This window comes from Ranitomeya imitator, chromosome 10 (assembly GCF_032444005.1).
Source record: "Ranitomeya imitator isolate aRanImi1 chromosome 10, aRanImi1.pri, whole genome shotgun sequence".
In the NCBI taxonomy this organism is placed as follows: Eukaryota; Metazoa; Chordata; class Amphibia; order Anura; family Dendrobatidae; genus Ranitomeya; species Ranitomeya imitator.
In genome coordinates, this window is record NC_091291.1 from 131,180,122 (window position 1) to 131,202,391 (window position 22,270).

The 22,270-nt window shown below is 52.8% G+C and overlaps 1 protein-coding gene across 1 annotated transcript in view; it reads left to right on the plus strand.

The window, feature by feature from the left end:
* SIK3 (SIK family kinase 3) overlaps nt 1–22,270 on the plus strand; it is a 96,158-nt gene that overhangs the window by 59,163 nt on the left and 14,725 nt on the right. The window contains exons 5-14 of the mRNA XM_069741454.1: nt 8,806–8,930; nt 9,870–9,993; nt 10,654–10,772; nt 11,509–11,619; nt 11,992–12,132; nt 13,188–13,265; nt 15,227–15,336; nt 15,540–15,696; nt 20,508–20,663; nt 21,142–21,212. Coding sequence (XP_069597555.1) covers nt 8,806–8,930; nt 9,870–9,993; nt 10,654–10,772; nt 11,509–11,619; nt 11,992–12,132; nt 13,188–13,265; nt 15,227–15,336; nt 15,540–15,696; nt 20,508–20,663; nt 21,142–21,212 — 1,192 coding nt within the window. The remainder of the gene's footprint in view (nt 1–8,805; nt 8,931–9,869; nt 9,994–10,653; nt 10,773–11,508; nt 11,620–11,991; nt 12,133–13,187; nt 13,266–15,226; nt 15,337–15,539; nt 15,697–20,507; nt 20,664–21,141; nt 21,213–22,270) is intronic.

Consider the following 22,270-nt stretch of genomic DNA (forward strand, 5'->3'; position numbering starts at 1 on the left):
CCACGTCACAGAGCATCTCTGCTGCGGCACCACGTCACAGAGCATCTCTGCTGCGGCCCCACGTCACAGAGCATCTCTGCTGCGGCCCCACGTCACAGAGCATCTCTGCTGCGGCCCCACGTCACAGAGCATCTCTGCTGCGGCCCCACGTCACAGAGCATCTCTGCTGCGGCCCCACGTCACAGAGCATCTCTGCTGCGGCCCCACGTCACAGAGCATCTCTGCTGCGGCCCCACGTCACAGAGCATCTCTGCTGCGGCCCCACGTCACAGAGCATCTCTGCTGCGGCCCCACGTCACAGAGCATCTCTGCTGCGGCCCCACGTCACAGAGCATCTCTGCTGCGGCCCCACGTCACAGAGCATCTCTGCTGCGGCCCCACGTCACAGAGCATCTCTGCTGTATTACCACGTCACTGAGGATCTCTGCTGCGGCGCCACGTCACAGAGCATCTCTGCTGCGGCCCCACGTCACAGAGCATCTCTGCTGCGGCCCCACGTCACAGAGCATCTCTGCTGTATTACCACGTCACTGAGGATCTCTGCTGCGGCGCCACGTCACAGAGCATCTCTGCTGCGGCCCCACGTCACAGAGCATCTCTGCTGTATTACCACGTCACTGAGGATCTCTGCTGCATCACCACATCACAGAGCATCTCTGCTGCATCACCACATCACAGAGCATCTCTGCTGCATTACCACATCACAGAGCATCTCTGCTGCGGCCCCACGTCACAGAGCATCTCTGCTGTATCACCACATCACAGAGCATCTCTGCTGTATCACCACGTCACAGAGCATCTCTGCTGCATTACCACGTCACAGAGCATCTCTGCTGCATTACCACGTCACAGAGCATCTCTGCTGCATTACCACGTCACAAAGCATCTCTGCTGCGGCCCCACGTCACAGAGCATCTCTGCTGCATTACCACGTCACAGAGCATCTCTGCTGCATTACCACGTCACAGAGCATCTCTGCTGCATTACCACGTCACAGAGCATCTCTGCTGCATTACCACGTCACAGAGCATCTCTGCTGCATTACCACGTCACAGAGCATCTCTGCTGCGGCACCACGTCACAGAGCATCTCTGCTGCGGCCCCACGTCACAGAGCATCTCTGCTGCGGCCCCACGTCACAGAGCATCTCTGCTGCGGCCCCACGTCACAGAGCATCTCTGCTGTATTACCACGTCACTGAGCATCTCTGCTGCGGCGCCACGTCACTGAGCATCTCTGCTGCATTACCACATCATAGAGCATCTCTGCTGTATCACCACGTCGGAGCATCTCTACTGCGGCGCCACGTCACAGAGCATCTCTGCTGCATTACCACATCACAGAGCATCTCTGCTGCATCACCACATCACAGAGCATCTCTGCTGCGGCCCCACGTCACAGAGCATCTCTGCTGTACCACCACGTCAGAGCATCTCTGCTGCATCACCACATCACAGAGCATCTCTGCTGCATCACCACATCAGAGCATCTCTGCTGCATTACCACATCACAGAGCATCTCTGCTGCATCACCACATCACAGAGCATCTCTGCTGCATCACCACATCAGAGCATCTCTGCTGCATTACCACATCAGAGCATCTCTGCTGCGGCCCCACGTCACAGAGCATCTCTGCTGCATCACCACATCACAGAGCATCTCTGCTGCGGCCCCACGTCACAGAGCATCTCTGCTGCGGCCCCACGTCACAGAGCATCTCTGCTGCGGCCCCACGTCACAGAGCATCTCTGCTGCGGCCCCACGTCACAGAGCATCTCTGCTGTGGCCCCACGTCACAGAGCATCTCTGCTGTATTACCACGTCACTGAGCATCTCTGCTGCGGCGCCACGTCACAGAGCATCTCTGCTGCATTACCACATCATAGAGCATCTCTGCTGTATCACCACGTCGGAGCATCTCTGTTGCGGCCCCACATCACAGAGCATCTCTGCTGCATCACCACATCACAGAGCATCTCTGCTGCATCACCACGTCACAGAGCATCTCTGCTGCGGCCCCACGTCACAGAGCATCTCTGCTGCGGCCCCACGTCACAGAGCATCTCTGCTGCGGCCCCACGTCACAGAGCATCTCTGCTGCGGCGCCATGTCACAGAGCATCTCTGCTGCGGCCCCACGTCACAGAGCATCTCTGCTGCGGCCCCACGTCACAGAACATCTCTGCTGCGGCCCCACGTCACAGAGCATCTCTGCTGCATCACCACATCACAGAGCATCTCTGCTGCGTCCCCACGTCATAGAGCATCTCTGCTGCGGCCCCACGTCACAGAGCATCTCTACTGCATCACCACGTCATAGAGCATCTCTGCTGCATCACCACATCACTGAGCATCTCTGCTGCATCACCACATCACTGAGCATCTCTGCTGCATCACCACATCACTGAGCATCTCTGCTGCGGCCCCACGTCACAGAGCATCTCTGCTGCGTCCCCACGTCATAGAGCATCTCTGTTGCGGCCCCACGTCACAGAGCATCTCTGCTGCAGCCCCATGTCACAGAGCATCTCTGCTGTATTACCACATCATAGAGCATCTCTGCTGTATCACCACGTCGGAGCATCTCTGCTGCGGCCCCACGTCACAGAGCATCTCTGCTGCGGCCCCACGTCACAGAACATCTCTGCTGCGGCCCCACGTCACAGAGCATCTCTGCTGCATCACCACATCACAGAGCATCTCTGCTGCGTCCCCACGTCATAGAGCATCTCTGCTGCGGCCCCACGTCACAGAGCATCTCTACTGCATCACCACGTCATAGAGCATCTCTGCTGCATCACCACATCACTGAGCATCTCTGCTGCATCACCACATCACTGAGCATCTCTGCTGCATCACCACATCACTGAGCATCTCTGCTGCGGCCCCACGTCACAGAGCATCTCTGCTGCGTCCCCACGTCATAGAGCATCTCTGTTGCGGCCCCACGTCACAGAGCATCTCTGCTGCAGCCCCATGTCACAGAGCATCTCTGCTGTATTACCACATCATAGAGCATCTCTGCTGTATCACCACGTCGGAGCATCTCTGCTGCGGCCCCACGTCACAGAGCATCTCTGCTGCATCACCACGTCACTGAGCATCTCTGCTGCGGCCCCACGTCACAGAGCATCTCTGCTGCGGCCCCACGTCACAGAGCATCTCTGCTGCGGCCCCACTTCACAGAGCATCTCTGCTGCGGCCCCACGTCACAGAGCATCTCTGCTGCGGCCCCACGTCACAGAGCATCTCTGCTGCGGCCCCACGTCACAGAGCATCTCTGCTGCGGCCCCACGTCACAGAGCATCTCTGCTGCGGCCCCACGTCACAGAGCATCTCTGCTGCGGCACCACGTCACAGAGCATCTCTGCTGCGGCCCCACGTCACAGAGCATCTCTGCTGCGGCCCCACGTCACAGAGCATCTCTGCTGCGGCCCCACGTCACAGAGCATCTCTGCTGCGGCCCCACGTCACAGAGCATCTCTGCTGCGGCCCCACGTCACAGAGCATCTCTGCTGCGGCCCCACGTCACAGAGCATCTCTGCTGCGGCCCCACGTCACAGAGCATCTCTGCTGCGGCCCCACGTCACAGAGCATCTCTGCTGCGGCCCCACGTCACAGAGCATCTCTGCTGCGGCCCCACGTCACAGAGCATCTCTGCTGCGGCCCCACGTCACAGAGCATCTCTGCTGCGGCCCCACGTCACAGAGCATCTCTGCTGCGGCCCCACGTCACAGAGCATCTCTGCTGCGGCCCCACGTCACAGAGCATCTCTGCTGCGGCCCCACGTCACAGAGCATCTCTGCTGCGGCCCCACGTCACAGAGCATCTCTGCTGCGGCCCCACGTCACAGAGCATCTCTGCTGCGGCCCCACGTCACAGAGCATCTCTGCTGCGGCCCCACGTCACAGAGCATCTCTGCTGTATTACCACGTCACTGAGGATCTCTGCTGCGGCGCCACGTCACAGAGCATCTCTGCTGCGGCCCCACGTCACAGAGCATCTCTGCTGCGGCCCCACGTCACAGAGCATCTCTGCTGCGGCCCCACGTCACAGAGCATCTCTGCTGTATTACCACGTCACTGAGGATCTCTGCTGCGGCGCCACGTCACAGAGCATCTCTGCTGCGGCCCCACGTCACAGAGCATCTCTGCTGTATTACCACGTCACTGAGGATCTCTGCTGCATCACCACATCACAGAGCATCTCTGCTGCGGCCCCACGTCACAGAGCATCTCTGCTGCATTACCACATCACAGAGCATCTCTGCTGCGGCCCCACGTCACAGAGCATCTCTGCTGTATCACCACATCACAGAGCATCTCTGCTGTATCACCACGTCACAGAGCATCTCTGCTGCATTACCACGTCACAGAGCATCTCTGCTGCATTACCACGTCACAGAGCATCTCTGCTGCATTACCACGTCACAAAGCATCTCTGCTGCGGCCCCACGTCACAGAGCATCTCTGCTGCGGCCCCACGTCACAGAGCATCTCTGCTGCGGCGCCACGTCACAGAGCATCTCTGCTGCGGCGCCACGTCACAGAGCATCTCTGCTGCATTACCACGTCACAGAGCATCTCTGCTGCATTACCACGTCACAGAGCATCTCTGCTGCGGCCCCACGTCAGAGCATCTCTGCTGCGGCCCCACGTCACAGAGCATCTCTGCTGCGGCCCCACGTCACAGAGCATCTCTGCTGCATTACCACGTCACAGAGCATCTCTGCTGCATTACCACGTCACAGAGCATCTCTGCTGCATTACCACGTCACAGAGCATCTCTGCTGCATTACCACGTCACAGAGCATCTCTGCTGCGGCACCACGTCACAGAGCATCTCTGCTGCGGCCCCACGTCACAGAGCATCTCTGCTGCGGCCCCACGTCACAGAGCATCTCTGCTGCGGCCCCACGTCACAGAGCATCTCTGCTGCGGCCCCACGTCACAGAGCATCTCTGCTGTATCACCACGTCGGAGCATCTCTACTGCGGCGCCACGTCACAGAGCATCTCTGCTGCATTACCACATCACAGAGCATCTCTGCTGCATCACCACGTCACAGAGCATCTCTGCTGCGGCCCCACGTCACAGAGCATCTCTGCTGTACCACCACGTCAGAGCATCTCTGCTGCATTACCACGTCACAGAGCATCTCTGCTGCATTACCACATCACAGAGCATCTCTGCTGCATCACCACATCAGAGCATCTCTGCTGCATTACCACATCACAGAGCATCTCTGCTGCATTACCACGTCACAGAGCATCTCTGCTGTATCACCACGTCACAAAGCATCTCTGCTGCGGCCCCAAGTCACAGAGTATCTCTGCTGCATTACCACGTCACAGAGCATCTCTGCTGCATCACCACATCACAGAGCATCTCTGCTGCGGCCCCACGTCACAGAGCATCTCTGCTGCGGCCCCACGTCACTGAGCATCTCTGCTGCATCACCACGTCACAGAGCATCTCTGCTGCGGCCCCACGTCACAGAGCATCTCTGCTGCGGCCCCACGTCACAGAGCATCTCTGCTGCGGCCCCACGTCACAGAGCATCTCTGCTGCGGCCCCACGTCACTGAGCATCTCTGCTGCATCACCACATCACAGAGCATCTCTGCTGCGGCCCCACGTCACAGAGCATCTCTGCTGCGGCCCCACGTCACAGAGCATCTCTGCTGCGGCCCCACGTCACAGAGCATCTCTGCTGCATCACCACATCACAGAGCATCTCTGTTGCGGCCCCACGTCACAGAGCATCTCTACTGCATCACCACGTCACAGAGCATCTCTGCTGCATCACCACGTCACTGAGCATCTCTGCTGCATCACCACATCACTGAGCATCTCTGCTGCGGCCCCACGTCACAGAGCATCTCTGCTGCGTCCCCACGTCATAGAGCATCTCTGTTGCGGCCCCACGTCACAGAGCATCTCTGCTGCGGCCCCACGTCACAGCATCTCTGCTGCAGCACCACGTCACAGAGCATCTCTGCTGCGTCCCCACGTCATAGAGCATCTCTGTTGCGGCCCCACGTCACAGAACATCTCTGCTGCGGCCCCACGTCACAGAGCATCTCTGCTGCTGCCCCACGTCACAGAGCATCTCTGCTGCGGCCCCACGTCACAGAGCATCTCTGCTGCGGCCCCACGTCACAGAACATCTCTGCTGCGGCCCCACGTCACAGAGCATCTCTGCTGCGGCCCCACGTCACAGAGCATCTCTGCTGCGGCCCCACGTCACAGAGCATCTCTGCTGTATTACCACGTCACTGAGCATCTCTGCTGCGGCGCCACGTCACAGAGCATCTCTGCTGCATTACCACATCATAGAGCATCTCTGCTGTATCACCACGTCGGAGCATCTCTGCTGCATCACCACATCACAGAGCATCTCTGCTGCATCACCACGTCACAGAGCATCTCTGCTGCGGCCCCACGTCACAGAGCATCTCTGCTGCGGCCCCACGTCACAGAGCATCTCTGCTGCGGCCCCACGTCACAGAGCATCTCTGCTGCGGCGCCACGTCACAGAGCATCTCTGCTGCGGCCCCACGTCACAGAGCATCTCTGCTGCGGCCCCACGTCACAGAACATCTCTGCTGCGGCCCCACGTCACAGAGCATCTCTGCTGCATCACCACATCACAGAGCATCTCTGCTGCGTCCCCACGTCACAGAGCATCTCTGCTGTATCACCACGTCGGAGCATCTCTGCTGCATCACCACATCACAGAGCATCTCTGCTGCATCACCACGTCACAGAGCATCTCTGCTGCGGCCCCACGTCACAGAGCATCTCTGCTGCGGCCCCACGTCACAGAGCATCTCTGCTGCGGCCCCACGTCACAGAGCATCTCTGCTGCGGCGCCACGTCACAGAGCATCTCTGCTGCGGCCCCACGTCACAGAGCATCTCTGCTGCGGCCCCACGTCACAGAACATCTCTGCTGCGGCCCCACGTCACAGAGCATCTCTGCTGCATCACCACATCACAGAGCATCTCTGCTGCGTCCCCACGTCATAGAGCATCTCTACTGCATCACCACGTCATAGAGCATCTCTGCTGCATCACCACATCACTGAGCATCTCTGCTGCATCACCACATCACTGAGCATCTCTGCTGCATCACCACATCACTGAGCATCTCTGCTGCGTCCCCACGTCACAGAGCATCTCTGCTGCATCACCACGTCACGGAGCATCTCTGCTGTATCACCACGTCACAAAGCATCTCTGCTGCGGCCCCACGTCACAGAGCATCTCTACTGCATTACCACGTCACGGAGCATCTCTGCTGTATCACCACGTCACAAAGCATCTCTGCTGCGGCCCCACATCACTGAGCATCTCTGCTGCATCACCACATCACTGAGCATCTCTGCTGCATCACCACATCACTGAGCATCTCTGCTGCGTCCCCACGTCACAGAGCATCTCTGCTGCATCACCACGTCACGGAGCATCTCTGCTGCGGCCCCACGTCACGGAGCATCTCTGCTGCGTCACCACATCACAGAACATCTCTGCTGCGTCCCCACGTCATAGAGCATCTCTGTTGCGGCCCCACGTCACAGAGCATCTCTGCTGCGGCCCCATGTCACAGAGCATCTCTGCTGTATTACCACATCATAGAGCATCTCTGCTGTATCACCACGTCGGAGCATCTCTGCTGCGGCCCCACGTCACAGAGCATCTCTGCTGCATTACCACGTCACAGAACATCTCTGCTGCGGCCCCACGTCACAGAGCATCTCTGCTGCGGCCCCACGTCACAGAGCATCTCTGCTGCGGCCCCATGTCACAGAGCATCTCTGCTGTATTACCACATCATAGAGCATCTCTGCTGTATCACCACGTCGGAGCATCTCTGCTGCGGCCCCATGTCACAGAGCATCTCTGCTGTATTACCACGTCACAGAGCATCTCTGCTGCATCACCACGTCACAGAGCATCTCTGCTGCTGCCCCACGTCACGGAGCATCTCTGCTGCATTACCACGTCACAGAACATCTCTGCTGCGTCCCCACGTCATAGAGCATCTCTGTTGCGGCCCCACGTCACAGAACATCTCTGCTGCGGCCCCACGTCACAGAGCATCTCTGCTGCATTACCACGTCACAGAACATCTCTGCTGCGTCCCCACGTCATAGAGCATCTCTGCTGCGGCACCACGTCACAGAGCATCTCTGCTGCGGCCCCACGTCACAGAGCATCTCTGCTGCGGCCCCACGTCACAGAGCATCTCTGCTGCGGCCCCACGTCACAGAGCATCTCTGCTGCGGCCCCACGTCACAGAGCATCTCTGCTGCGGCACCACGTCACAGAGCATCTCTGCTGCGGCCCCACGTCACAGAGCATCTCTGCTGCGGCCCCACGTCACAGAGCATCTCTGCTGCGGCCCCACGTCACAGAGCATCTCTGCTGCGGCCCCACGTCACAGAGCATCTGTGCTGTATTACCACGTCACTGAGCATCTCTGCTGCGGCGCCACGTCACAGAGCATCTCTGCTGCGGCCCCACGTCACAGAACATCTCTGCTGCATTACCACGTCACAGAGCATGTCTGCTGCATTACCACGTCACAGAACATCTCTGCTGCGGCCCCACGTCACAGAACATCTCTGCTGCGGCCCCTGATTGCTCCCGCTACTTCTCGAGCATCCCTCCCTGAGGCGATGGACCCTGCTGTGACATTTCTGGTTGTCCGTGCACACAGCCGTACGTAGTCGCGGAGCGTTATGTACCCTGCAGAGCGACATCGGTTTTCATCCATAACTCTCTCGTTACTTTCGTCTTTCAGATTTTGGTTTCAGTAACCGGTTTACTCCAGGGCAATTATTGAAGACTTGGTGCGGGAGCCCCCCGTATGCAGCACCGGAACTTTTTGAAGGAAAGGAGTATGAAGGACCCAAGGTCGACATTTGGGTGAGTAGCAGACTCTTCTGATTTTCCATTGTTCCTTAGGGCACCATAGCAGCGGAGTTATAGGGGGACCCTGCTCCCAGTGTGGATGTCGATCATGGCAGAACTGATGTAATTCTGCTAACACCCAGCAGCCGTGTTGTGGGGGAGCACAGTGACCCCATCATGGTCAGTTCAGATGCACATGGACTCACCACAAGGGGGCGCTGTACAGACGCCTACACTATATGATGGACTGGTGGTGATTGCTGGCTGCGTATCATAACGTAACGCCCCACAGAGGGGCGAGTGCCTTCAGGCCAGGTTCACATTTCACCATTCTTTATTTATTTTTCTGTATTATACATAAAGCCAAGAAATGGCCGCATCATCCTGCACCGTATGCCCCCCCCCATCATCTTGAATTAAGATATTATTCTCATCTTCATGAATGCATGTTGTCGGATAGAGCTCATAAGTACAAGCAATTTTTCAATTTACTGTTTATTACAATTTTAATCCGTTCTTGAGATATTCACATTTTCGTTTGTCACTTCTCATTACCTTGGAAACCGACCACCGCTGCTAGACAACAGACCATGCTCAGCGCTTACCAGCTCCTTTCTATTGAGCCACTGTTGTGAGGCCGACCAGGACGGCTGGTGAGCACTGTTGCCTCCTAATCCTGGCCAGCCTCAGGGCACTACTTACAAGCTAGACAGCAGAGGTGGTCGGTCTCCTAGGCAACGATCTGTAAACAAAAGAAAAATGTTACTATCTCAAGAACGGCTGCGCATTTTAATAAGCAGTAAATTGCAAAATTGCTTGTTATTACAAGCTCTATCCTGACAGTATCCATCTACGAAGAAGGGAATAAGCCTTCAATGGTTGCTGGCTGGCTGGTATACTACTTTTATATAATCTTTTTTTTTTTTCTATGTCTCTTCTTTTTTCTCTTTGCAGAGTTTGGGGGTCGTCTTGTACGTGTTGGTGTGCGGCGCCCTCCCATTTGATGGAAGCACGTTACAAAACCTGCGGGCCAGGGTCTTGAGCGGAAAGTTCCGGATCCCTTTTTTCATGTCTACAGGTAAAGTTTCGGGACTCAATAGAATTAAAAAAGACCCATGGAAAAAGCCTCAGAAATGCGTTGGCGATGTCGCCTGTCTTTACGGCAGATGATTAATATTTGCTTTTCATCCCTTGATTTCTGGGGGGAAATCCACATCAAGCAATGAACGTTTTGTTGCAGATTCGCTGCAGATTTTCGGATTTTTCCTGAACTCCCGGGTATTTCTAGCCCGGTGCTGTGCCCGCCTCTGTATTGCAGGAGGCTGGGGATAAGCCGTCATTCTGGTGGCCATGTTTTTTGCAAGAAGCCGCACTTGCAGATTTTGCTTTGGATCCGTGGGTAATACCAGAAATAGTGATTATATAAAGTATAATGTGGTCATGTATTGGACTACCAAGTCCCCTTCCCCCAGTATTGATGGCCTTTTCGGAGCGTAACCCATTCCCAACACCCCCTGTACTTCAGAGGAGCTGCGGCAAAATAGCTTTTCTCCAAAAGGAAGACGACTGTCCCATTTAATGCCACCCTTCGTTGGCACCGGAGGGGCAGCGTCCTTCTGGAGGGGAGCTATTTTGCGTCAATGATCTGAAGGTATGGAGAATGTCGGACACGGTGTAATGTATGGTCCCGTGGAGACACGTGCACGGCGTGTGCTGACGCTTCCCTCCATCCTTACAGAATGTGAACATCTCATCAGACACATGCTGATTTTGGAGCCCAGTAAGCGCCTGTCGATGGAGCAGATCTGCAAACACAAATGGATGTGTCAGGGAGAGCAGGATCTCGACTTTGAAAGGGTGAGCCAGTGCAATATATTTTTGTATTTTTGTGTTTTTTTTTAATTTTTTTATTCATTTGCAGAAGTGATTCAAAGATGTATAACCTGTATGTGATCCAGGTGCGTTGTGCTTGGTGATTCGGGGAGAAAAAAGGGATCTGATGGCTTGTGTGCTGCAAGACCGACATGACGAATATGGGCGCAGTCAGACGGCCGTATAACTCGGACAAGGATCGCAGTGCAATGCTCGGACCCGAGCGTGATAGCCACATAGAAGTACATGCTGTCAGTCGGGTCAGCAGAGCAGACGGACAGTCCGAGCATTGCATTGTGATTGTCGTCTGAGTTAAAGGACCATTTGACTGCGTCCTAAGAAGCCGAATCTGATCCTGAGCAAGCCCTTTAAATGGGTTGTCCAGGTAAAGGAAGATGTATCTATGTGCAGAATAGGGGATTACTTGGCGATTGGTGGGACTTGCACTGGTTTCTGCTCCAGTCTCTATGGGGAAGCGGAGTGCATCACTTTGTAGCCTCATAGATGATGAATGGAGCGATGGCTGAGCATGTGCGCCATTGTAATGGGGGGATAAAAGTGACATAAACAGTGCAGGTGCCCGCAATCGGACCGTCACCCATCAACTAGTCATCACTTATCTTGCCGACAACCCATTCCAGTCGAGGTGTCGTGGTTTTAGGGCGCTGCCTGTAAGGACCGCTATCACTTGTGGCTAATGAGGGTTCACATTGTGTTGTAGTTAATAGCTGAATGCCAGCACGTCAAGCTGGAGAGGCAGAGGGAGCCCCTAAATGAGCAAGTCCTGCACACCATGGTGGAGATGGGCCTGGACAAGGACCGCACCTTACAGGTAAGATTATGAGAACCACCTGATGGTCTAACAATGGCGCTGGCATAAAGGCGAGCGGGCTAATACCATCTGCAGCGGGTTGCCTGACGATAATACCATCATACGGCCTCCGTGCCATTCGCAGATTGTCGGCTGCACATCCTCTGTCTTCATGGAAATGGTTTTTTTTTTAGGTTTCATAGAAGACACGATCAGCTGATAAACGAGCATATGCTTGTTCGTGGGTTAACGATTAGGAATGATCGATTTAGGTTGTGTAAAAAAAATACATAAAATCCCATTTTATTAGCCAGGTTATTTTTTTGCTTTTTATTATATTCTTATAGTTTTTACCTTCCTTTTACGTCTTCTATGTTTGTGCTTTCTATCCAGTCTCTCAGAACGGACGCCTACGATAATTACAGTGCTATCTACAGTTTGCTGTGCGAACGGCTGAAAAGACACAAAACTTTACGCCTCCCGACTCCCCCCAGCGCCCCCCGCCCTCTGTCCTACACGGCGTCACCAATACAGGTTACACTTTCCTTTTATGCGATTCTTGTTCAGGAGGTGTTTTTATATATTTTTTTATATAAAGTGTTTTATCATCACTGATCCAGTTTCAGATTTAACCCCGTGATTTGTGCCTCATTGTATATAAAAAGGAAAACAATTTACTAAAGATGTGAGTTAGTGAAATTGCAAGTGATTGGCTGCAGCATTGAAGAACTTGTATCTTTCGGACTATAAGACGCACCAGACCATAAGACGCCCCCCCAAAAAAAATTTTCAAGAGGAAAATAGGGAAATGAATGTAACCCGTCAAGTGGGGGTCCATCTTACAGTTCAAATTAAGCTTACTAGTGGGGGGTGGGCGGCGGTGCTGGAGCAGTGTCACAGGAGGTGTTCGGAGGTGCGATGCTGCAGGGTGACTACGCGTGTTTGGTCCCTGGCTGGTAGCAAATGGTTTTTGGCAGTGCAGGGGCTCTGCCAACATTTTGTGAAAGCCCGGAACCCCCACACTTGTTTGGTTTCAGTGCGGTGAACTCCATAAAAATGGCCGCCGGAGGCGACGCATGCACAGATTCCGATATTAGGACCAAGACCTCATCTCCTGAGATCGAAATCAGTCAATGGGCGGACTCCTGACACCATTTTCCCGGAGTCCACCGTATTGACGTGTGGGCACCGCTGAGCACCCCACCCTAGCAGCCTGGGACTTACAGCATCGCCCCGCAGCAGCACATCTCTGAACACCCACCTCCTTCGTGCCCAGGGCATACAGCATCGGCCGACTCTTGCCAAATTTTGGGTGAAAAAAGTGTATTTTATAGTCCGAAAAATACAGTAGGTAGATGCCACCTGACCTAAGAACGGACCTTCTACTGTGGTCTCCGGAGGTCGTCCGGTCAGGATTGGAGCCATTTAACAGACTTTATATGACGTGAGATCTTGTGATGATGGAGGGAACAGCATTTTTTGAGCAAAGTGAATTTAGAAAAGTCATGTAGTACATTTTCTTACCCGTACAGTCTGAGTAAACCTACTTATGTGCATGATCAGGTTTTCCTGACCTGTTTTTCCTACAGGCTGATGCAGCTGGCAGTGCCGTCAGCATGAATGTGCCCCAGGTCCAACTCATCAATCCTGAAAATCAAATAGTTGAGGTGAGCAATGATCAGCAGATGGGCAAGACCCCGAGTACATATTAGATGGCTGGTGGGTGAACGATGGGTCGACTGGCAGTCACATAGACCGTCTGTCGTCCCGCCGAGCGCTCCTGCGTTTTCGGAGTGAGCTGCTGCCACACATCTTTGCTGGCGGCTTATCTCCGGGAGAGCAGCCGAGATCAGACATGTGTGATAGATGGCTTCCTCTACGATCAATGGTCTGTGGTCCGCATACACAGTAGACAGACGGCCGTGCCTGTTAACGATTTAGTCCATTGTGTATGGAGGGCCCAATGATCTGTGCTTACAGGGCTCATCTGCAGTAGAAAAACCTCAGCAAAAAAAATCTAAAATGCTCCAAGTTGGGAAGTGTTTATTTTTATATGTCTCGAATAGATGGGATTTCAGATGGACTTAAAGGGGCTCTCTGGGTTCACTCACTTTTGCGCAGGAAGGTGAGTGCAACTGAGGACTTTGCTTCAGTAGGTGATTGCTAGGATGTGCCCATCATCGGTAGATGGCTGCCAGGATGTGCCCATCATCGGTAGATGGCTGCCAGGATGTGCCCATCGTTGGCGAATGGCTGCCAGGATGTGCCCATCGTTGGCGAATGGCTGCCAGAATGTGCCCATTGTTGGCGAATGGCTGCCAGGATGTGCCAATCGTTGGGGAATGGCTGCCAGGATGTGCCCATCGTTGGTGGATAGCTGCCAGAATGTGCCCATCATTGGCGGATGGCTGCCAGGATGTGCCCATCGTCGGCGGATGGCTGCCAGGATGTGCCCATCGTTGGCGGATGACTGCCAGTATGTGCCCATCGTCGGCGGATGACTGCCAGTATGTGCCCATCGTCGGCGGATGGCTGCCAGGATGTGCCCATCGTCGGCGGATGACTGCCAGGATGTGCCCATCGTCGGCGGATGACTGCCAGGATGTGCCCATCGTCGGCGGATGACTGCCAGGATGTGCCCATCGTCGGCGGATGACTGCCAGGATGTGCCCATCGTCGGCGGATGACTGCCAGGATGTGCCCATCGTCGGCGGATGACTGCCAGGATGTGCCCATCTTCGGCGCATGACTGCCAGGATGTGCCCATCGTCGGCGGATGACTACCAGGATGTGCCCATCGTCGGCGGATGACTGCCAGGATGTGCCCATCGTCGGCGGATGACTGCCAGGATGTGCCCATCGTCGGCGGATGACTGCCAGGATGTGCCCATCGTCGGCGGATGACTGCCAGGATGTGCCCATCGTCGGCGGATGACTGCCAGGATGTGCCCATCGTCGGCGGATGACTGCCAGGATGTGCCCATCGTCGGCGGATGACTGCCAGGATGTGCCCATCGTCGGCGGATGACTGCCAGGATGTGCCCATCGTCGGCGGATGACTGCCAGGATGTGCCCATCGTCGGCGGATGACTGCCAGGATGTGCCCATCGTTGGTGGATGACTGCCAGGATGTGCCCATCGTTGGTGGATGACTGCCAGGATGTGCCCATCGTCGGCGGATGGCCGCCAGCTTGTGCCCATCATCGGAGGACCATGTGCTTGCATCCTAACTAAAGATTAGGACAGGTGCATGATACCTGCCGATCTAGCACGCTTCCTGGCAGTAATCTCTTGACGGTGTCCTGACGTGGGAGTGAGCTCCACCGAAGAACTATTTTACGGCAGCTGCTTCCTAACACTCCTGTTCTGGCCATAAGTCCCGGTGGGATTATCTGCCACCCTGAATGGCTCTTTAGATCCCTAGGATTCCTTTAGTTGGGATCATACAAGCAGTGATTGGGCCCCGGACTTGCAGCCACAATGCGAATGTAAAACGTTACGACATTAGACATAGGGATGAGCTCGGGGCACGCCGCTTCCGATTATTCCCCCTCGGTAACCTCTACGGTCGCTCTGCCATTGATCTCATCATGTCGTCTGAATTTCCACCATTTCCATTGACCTGTAGACTAACGGCACCATGAACCTGGACAGCGACGAAGGAGAAGAACCTTCCCCGGAAGCCTTGGCCCGATACCTGTCAATGAGGAGACATACGGTGGGGGTGCCGGACACACAGTAAGTCACCGCTCCTTCCGGAGTAGTCTCAGGACCTAGGCATGTAGAACATGGTGTTGTGCAACTACAACTCCCAGCATTCCCGATGGACTTAGTCTGTCGTGGCATTTCGGGAGTTGTAGATCTACAAGCGCTGTAGGGTCACACGTTATATTTGCTCCTGTCCTCGTGTTTGTGCTCACCGACATTATCTGTTTTTTTAGTAACGAGGGAGGCGCAGAGGAGCTGCAGAAGATCATTCCTGGATTCCCACGGGTCTCTCCACAGACTCCATTCCTCCCAGTGGCACAAAACACAAACACCCTTCACCCGTTGCTGCCAATGCAAAACATGCCACCTAGTGGCCACCTCGAGTACAAGGTATAGTCCACGGGCAAAGTCATCCAAATGCACCATCGTACGTAAAGTCACGTGTTCTGCAGCAATGGGATCAAGATTTGCACCCGGTTACTGAGTATGCACCGGGTGGTCTGAAGGAAAACGCTCAAAATGTTTTTGTTTCAGCCTAAAATTTAAAGGGTCGCTCAAACCAAAGGTCAGGAACTTTCAGCATGTCCTTCAGTGCAAGCATGCATGGGCTGAATGGGAAGTCTACGGGCCGGTGCACAAATCTGTGCGCTGTCATGAGATGAGCGAATGGACGTCTCGGCTCAGAGCCCCTCACCGATAAACCCCACTTACTATGCTATAATGCATAAAAAATAAAAATGTGGCGTCGTGTTTTTTGGTAGAAAGCGGCCACCATTTCTCTGAGCTCACACAACCCCTTTAAAGGGATGTTCCCATCTTGTACATTTTTGGCATATTTACAAGATGTGACATGAATGTGTAGTAGAGTCCTAAGTATGGAGCCCCGTTGTGTGCTACAGTCAGTAAAAAGGAGGTCGGAGGTCCTATATGAATGAATGGGAGATCCGACCACCTCCCCACTGATGGCGCTCGTTCTTCAGATGGATGCTGGTATTAGTGGGACCTGCGTCTACTATGGTTATGCCATAAATGTGATGGAAATGCCCCTTTCAGTCTACAAGTAACCTGTACTAGATGTGTCAGACGTCGTGTAGCTTTTGCTGACGTTTCCTTCCATGGCTCCGGCGTCCCATAAATGTGAATGTGGTTCTCAAAGCTCGGTATCCACTAGCTGTATTGATTCGGACTTATTCTTGTGTGGAAGCTCCAGTTACAAGGGTCGGCCTCCAACATACGAAGAGGAAAATGCACATTAGATTTTAACCCAGCGTGAACATAAATGGTGGTCTTGGGTTTCCAGAAGTCAGATTTGTGTCACTTGCTATATTAGATTTGACCAGCAGGTGGCGCTGCGCACTGGCAATATTTGTGACCTGAGAATGACTGACTGCAGGATCTGACCTTTGATACCTTATTTTACTTCTGTATAGTATAAGATTTCCTAAAAGCTGTGGACACCTTTAAGGCCATGTTCACACGATCCTTTTTTTCATGCGGAATTGCCGCGATTTTCCCGCTGCGGGTCCGCAGCTGTTTTCCATGCAGGGTACATTACATTGTACCCTATGGAAAACAGGAACTGCTGTGCCCACAATGCGGAAAATCAAAAAAAAAAAGCCGCGCTGAATAGCTGCGGGAAAAAAGAAGTACCATGTCACTTCTTTTTTCGGAGCCGCAGCGGTTCTGCACCCATTGACCTCCATTGTGAGGTCAAACCCGCAGTAAAACCCGCAGATGAAAAAAATATCTGCGGGTTTCACTGCGGTTTGTGGTGCAGAACCGCTGCAGCAGGAAGTGCGGGGAAGCGGGCGGAAGTGCGTGGGCGGAGTGTGGCTGCCCCCCCGTGCTCCGATCCCGCTCCCCCGGTTTTCCAATCCCACCGCCCCGTGCTCCGATGCCCCCCCCCCAGTGCTCCGATGCCCCCCCCCGTGCCCTAATCTCCCCCCCCTTATACTTACCCGGCGTCCCGGTGTCCGTCCGGCCGTCTTCTCCCTGGGCGCCGCCATCTTGCAAAATGGCGGGCGCATGCGCAGTGCGCCCGCCGAATCTGCCGGCCGGCAGATTCGTTCCAAAGTGCATTTTGATCACTGAGATATAATCTATCTCAGTGATCAAAATAAAAAAAAATAGTAAATGACCCCCCCCCCCTTTTTCACCCCCATAGGTAGGGACAATAAAAAAAAATTAAGAATTATTTTTTTTTTTCCACTAAGGTTAGAATAGGGTTAGGGGTAGGGTTAGGGTATTTTCAGCCATTTTAACCCTAAAAAACTTCCTAGAAAACACACAGACTCTGCATAGAAAACTGCATAAAAAAAAGGATAAAAAAAAACGCATAAAAAAACGCATCAAAAAAGGACAAAAAAAGGACCTGCGTTTTCTGCCAAGAGCTGCAGTTTTTTAAAAAACAATCCTGAAAAAAAAAGGATGGAAATCAGGAACGTGTGAACATACCCTAAATAGGATTTTTACTTATGTCAGTGGTTACCTTTAGCTTATAAATTTGCCCTGCATTTCAGACTGCAATCTTCATTCCTTATTTTGCAGACCCTTCCGTTATGATACGCAGTTTGTTGCCTGATCTAAGTTTCAGGTTTTTCTCTTGTGGTATTGTCTCTGCCTGTAATATAGGCTGGATATGAGCTTTGTGCTTTTTCTCCCAGTAATACAAGCTGGATATGTGAGCTGTGTGTGTCTCTCCCAGTAATATAGGCTGGATGTGAGGTATGTGTGTCTCTCCCAGTAATATAGGATGGATGTGAGGTCTGAGTGTCTCTCCCAGTAATATAGGCTGGATGTGAGGTATGTGTGTCTCTCTCGGTAATATAGGCTGGATGTGAGCTCTGTGTCTCTCCCAGTAATATAGGCTGGATGTGAGCTCTGTGTGTCTCTCCCAGTAATATAGGCTGGATGTGAGCTCTGTGTGTCTCTCCCAGTAACATAGGCTGGATGTGAGCTCTATGTGTCTCGGTAATATAGTCTGGATGTGAGGTCTGTGTGTCTCTACCTGTAATATAGGCTGGATGTGAGGTCTGTGTGTCTCTCCCAGTAGTATAGGCTGGATGTGAGGTCTGTGTGTCTCTTCCAGTAATATAGGCTGGATGTGAGATCTGTGTGTCTCTCCCAGTAATATAGGCTGGATGTGAGCTCTGTGTGTCTCCCCCAGTAATATAGGCTGGATGTGAGCTCTGTGTGTCTCTCCCAGTAATATAGGCTGGATGAGAGCTCTGTGTGTCTCTCCCAGTAATATAGGCTGGATGTGAGCTCTGTGTGTCTCTACCTGTAATATAGGCTGGATGTGAGGTCTGTGTGTCTCTCCCAGTAGTATAGGCTGGATGTGAGGTCTGTGTGTCTCTTCCAGTAATATAGGCTGGATGTGAGATCTGTGTGTCTCTCCCAGTAATATAGGCTGGATGTGAGCTCTGTGTGTCTCCCCCAGTAATATAGGCTGGATGTGAGCTCTGTGTGTCTCTCCCAGTAATATAGGCTGGATGAGAGCTCTGTGTGTCTCTCCCAGTAATATAGGCTGGATGTGAGCTCTGTGTGTCTCTCAGTAATATAGGCTGGATGTGAGCTCTGTGTGTCTCTCAGTAATATAGGCTGGATGTGAGGTCTGTGTCTTTCCCAGTAATATAGGCTGGATGTGAGGTCTGGGTCTCTCCCAGTAATATAGGCTGGATGTGAGCTCTGTGTGTCTCCCAGTAATATAGGCTGGATGTGAGCTCTGTGTGTCTCTCAGTAATATAGGCTGGATGTGAGGTCTGGGTCTCTCCCAGTTATATAGGCTGGATGTGAGGTCTGTGTGTCTCTTCCAGTGATATAGGCTGGATGTGAGCTCTGTGTGTCTCCCAGTAATATAGGCTGGATGTGAGGTCTGGGTCTCTCCCAGTAATATAGGCTGGATGTGAGCTATGTGTGCCTCTCCCAGTAATATAGGCTGGATGTGAGCTCTGTGTGTCTCTCCTAGTAACATAGGCTGGATGTGAGGACTGTGTGTCTCTCCCAGTAATATAGGCTGGATGTAAGCTCTGTGTCTCTCCCAGTAATATAGGCTGGATGTGAGCTCTGTGTCTCTCCCAGTAATATAGGCTGGATGTGAGCTCTGTGTGTCTCTCCCAGTAATATAGGCTGGATGTGAGCTCTGTGTGTCTCTCCCAGTAATATAGGCTGGATGAGAGCTCTGTGTGTCTCTCCCAGTAATATAGGCTGGATGTGAGCTCTGTGTGTCTCTCAGTAATATAGGCTGGATGTGAGGTCTGTGTCTTTCCCAGTAATATAGGCTGGATGTGAGGTCTGGGTCTCTCCAAGTAATATAGGCTGGATGTGAGATCTGTGTGTCTCCCAGTAATATAGGCTGGATGTGAGCTCTGTGTGTCTCTCCCAGTAATATAGGTTTGATGTGAGCTCTGTGTGTCCCAGTAATATAGGCTGGATGTGAGCTCTGTGTGTCTCTCCCAGTAATATAGGCTGGATGTGAGCTCTGTGTGTCTCTCCCAGTAATATAGGCTGGATGTGAGCTCTGTGTGTCTCTCCCAGTAATATAGGCTGGATGTGAGCTCTGTGTGTCTCTCCCAGTAATATAGGCTGGATGTGAGCTCTGTGTGTCTCTCCCAGTAATATAGGCTGGATGTGAGATCTGTGTGTCTCCCAGTAATATAGGCTGGATGTGAGGTATGTGTGTCTCCCCCAGTAATATAGGCTGAATGTGAGCTCTGTGTGTCTCTCCCAGTAATATAGGCTGGATGTGAGCTCTGTGTGTCTCTCCCAGTAATATAGGCTGGATGTGAGCTCTGTGTCTCTCCCAGTAATATAGGCTGGATGTGAGCTCTGTGTCTCTCCCAGTAATATAGGCCGGAGGTGAGCTCTGTGTGTCTCTCCCAGTAATATAGGCTGGAGGTGAGCTCTGTGTGTCTCTCCCAGTAATATAGGCTGGATGTGAGCTCTGTGTGTCTCTCCCAGTAATATAGGCTGGATGTGAGCTCTGTGTGTCTCTCCCAGTAATATAGGCTGGATGTGAGCTCTGTGTGTCTCTCCCAGTAATATAGGCTGGATGTGAGCTCTGTGTGTCTCTCCCAGTAATATTCTCTCAGTAATATAGGCTGGATTGCGTTGGGTTTATTTTTTGTGTGTGGTGCGATGATAGAAATCTCATTGTAAATTGCTCAAAAGCTAATCATTTCCATGTGTATTTGTTTTTGTAGGAACAGTCCCTCTTACAGCCTCCTACACTTCAGCTCCTAAATGGCATGGGACCTCTTGGACGCAGAGCATCCGACGGAGGGGCGAATATTCAGCTACATGCACAACAGTTCCTGAAGAGGCCACGGGGTCCTTCACCGCTGGTGACAATGACCACTGTGAGTGTGCGATTACTAACGTGTGTAACCTGTATGTACTCAGGGTCACTCAGACCGGCCCATCTCAGCCCTTTAATGAGCTCCGTTTCCCTATGTACAAGTCAGTCGGTGCTCGTTTACAAAGGCCAATGAGTACTGATGTACAGCCAGACTGCTAATGCAATCATCATGTTATCGGCAGCACATCTGATTACACGGGAGATGCGCTGCCTGTAATTATGACTTTTATTCCATTATTCCTGTGTAAACCATTAAATCGCCCCAAAAACAAGCGTTTTCCTCGTCAGGTGATCGTCAGCATTTTTATGCAGGGTTGAGCAATCAGTGGGAGTCTCAATGTCTTGACCCCCCCCCCCCCCCCCCCATCAATCAAATGTTCTGATATGTCAATTTGAAATAATATAATATTAATATATACCCTTTAAAGGGATTGAGGAAACTTTCATTTTGTAACTTTTTTTCTGCTTCTGTCTTTCAGGCCGTACCTGCAGTTACCCCGGTAGATGAGGAGAGCTCCGATGGGGAACCCGATCAAGAGGCGGTGCAGAGGTAAACGTTTCACTTCCGGAAAGATCCTCGACACGGTGATTTAAGCAAATCAGCGTTGTCCTGCTCAGCCCTATGGTGTCCATTTCACCCGATCTTCAGACTTTTATCAGTGACGTGTCTAAAGATCAATTTTGTATTCTTCCTCTGTTTCTGATCATGGACTATCGCTACCATCCAGCACAAAACATAAAGAAGGCAAACGCTCCAACCACAAATAACATGAACTCTACAAAGCAGAGGGGAGTCTGTATTGTACCATCATTAGATACAATTACTCACAATCAAAGGGTTTTTTTTTTTAAGGCCTGCACTTAAAGAGGAGTCATACAGGTGCATAATATCAGGCTTTATAACCTGAAAAATGGTGCAATACATAAAGGGAACCCATCACCATAAAATCAAACAAAACAAACCACTATTTATCTGCAGACGTAGCAATAATCAACATGTGGAGCAATGTCATTGGAAATGCAGCTGCAGGGAGAATATAAAGTTATGTTCTCCCTGCAGCTATTTGCTGGCTCGGGGACGGCCGCCCTGGCTGCTTGGGGACGGCCGCCCTGGCTGCTTGGGGACGGCCGCCCTGGCTGCTTGGGGACGGCCGCCCTGGCTGCTTGGGGACGGCCGCCCTGGCTGCTCGGGGCCGGCCAACTCTTGGCTGCTGAAGGGTTATTTCCAACATTTGCATGTTACCCCTTATTCATAGTTTGTGATAATCTGCCGATGTTTGTTTGATCGGACCCTCACTGATATCAAGAATCGGGCTGCTGTCAGCATGTGGAATGGTGATAACTTGCCTTGTTGGGTAGACCCCGCTGGTCCACATGACGCATTATAACTAGTGATGAGCAAACGTGCTGGGATAAGGTGTTATCTGAGCATGCCCAAGTCCTAACAGTGTCTTCGGCGTGTACAAAAAATATGTTCCAGTCCCGCGGCTGCATGTCTCCTGACTGTTGGACATCAGCAACACATGCAGGGATTGTCTAACAAACAGGGAATCCCTGTCGAATAGCCATGAGACACGCAGGCGCGGGGACTGAAACATATTCAAGCAC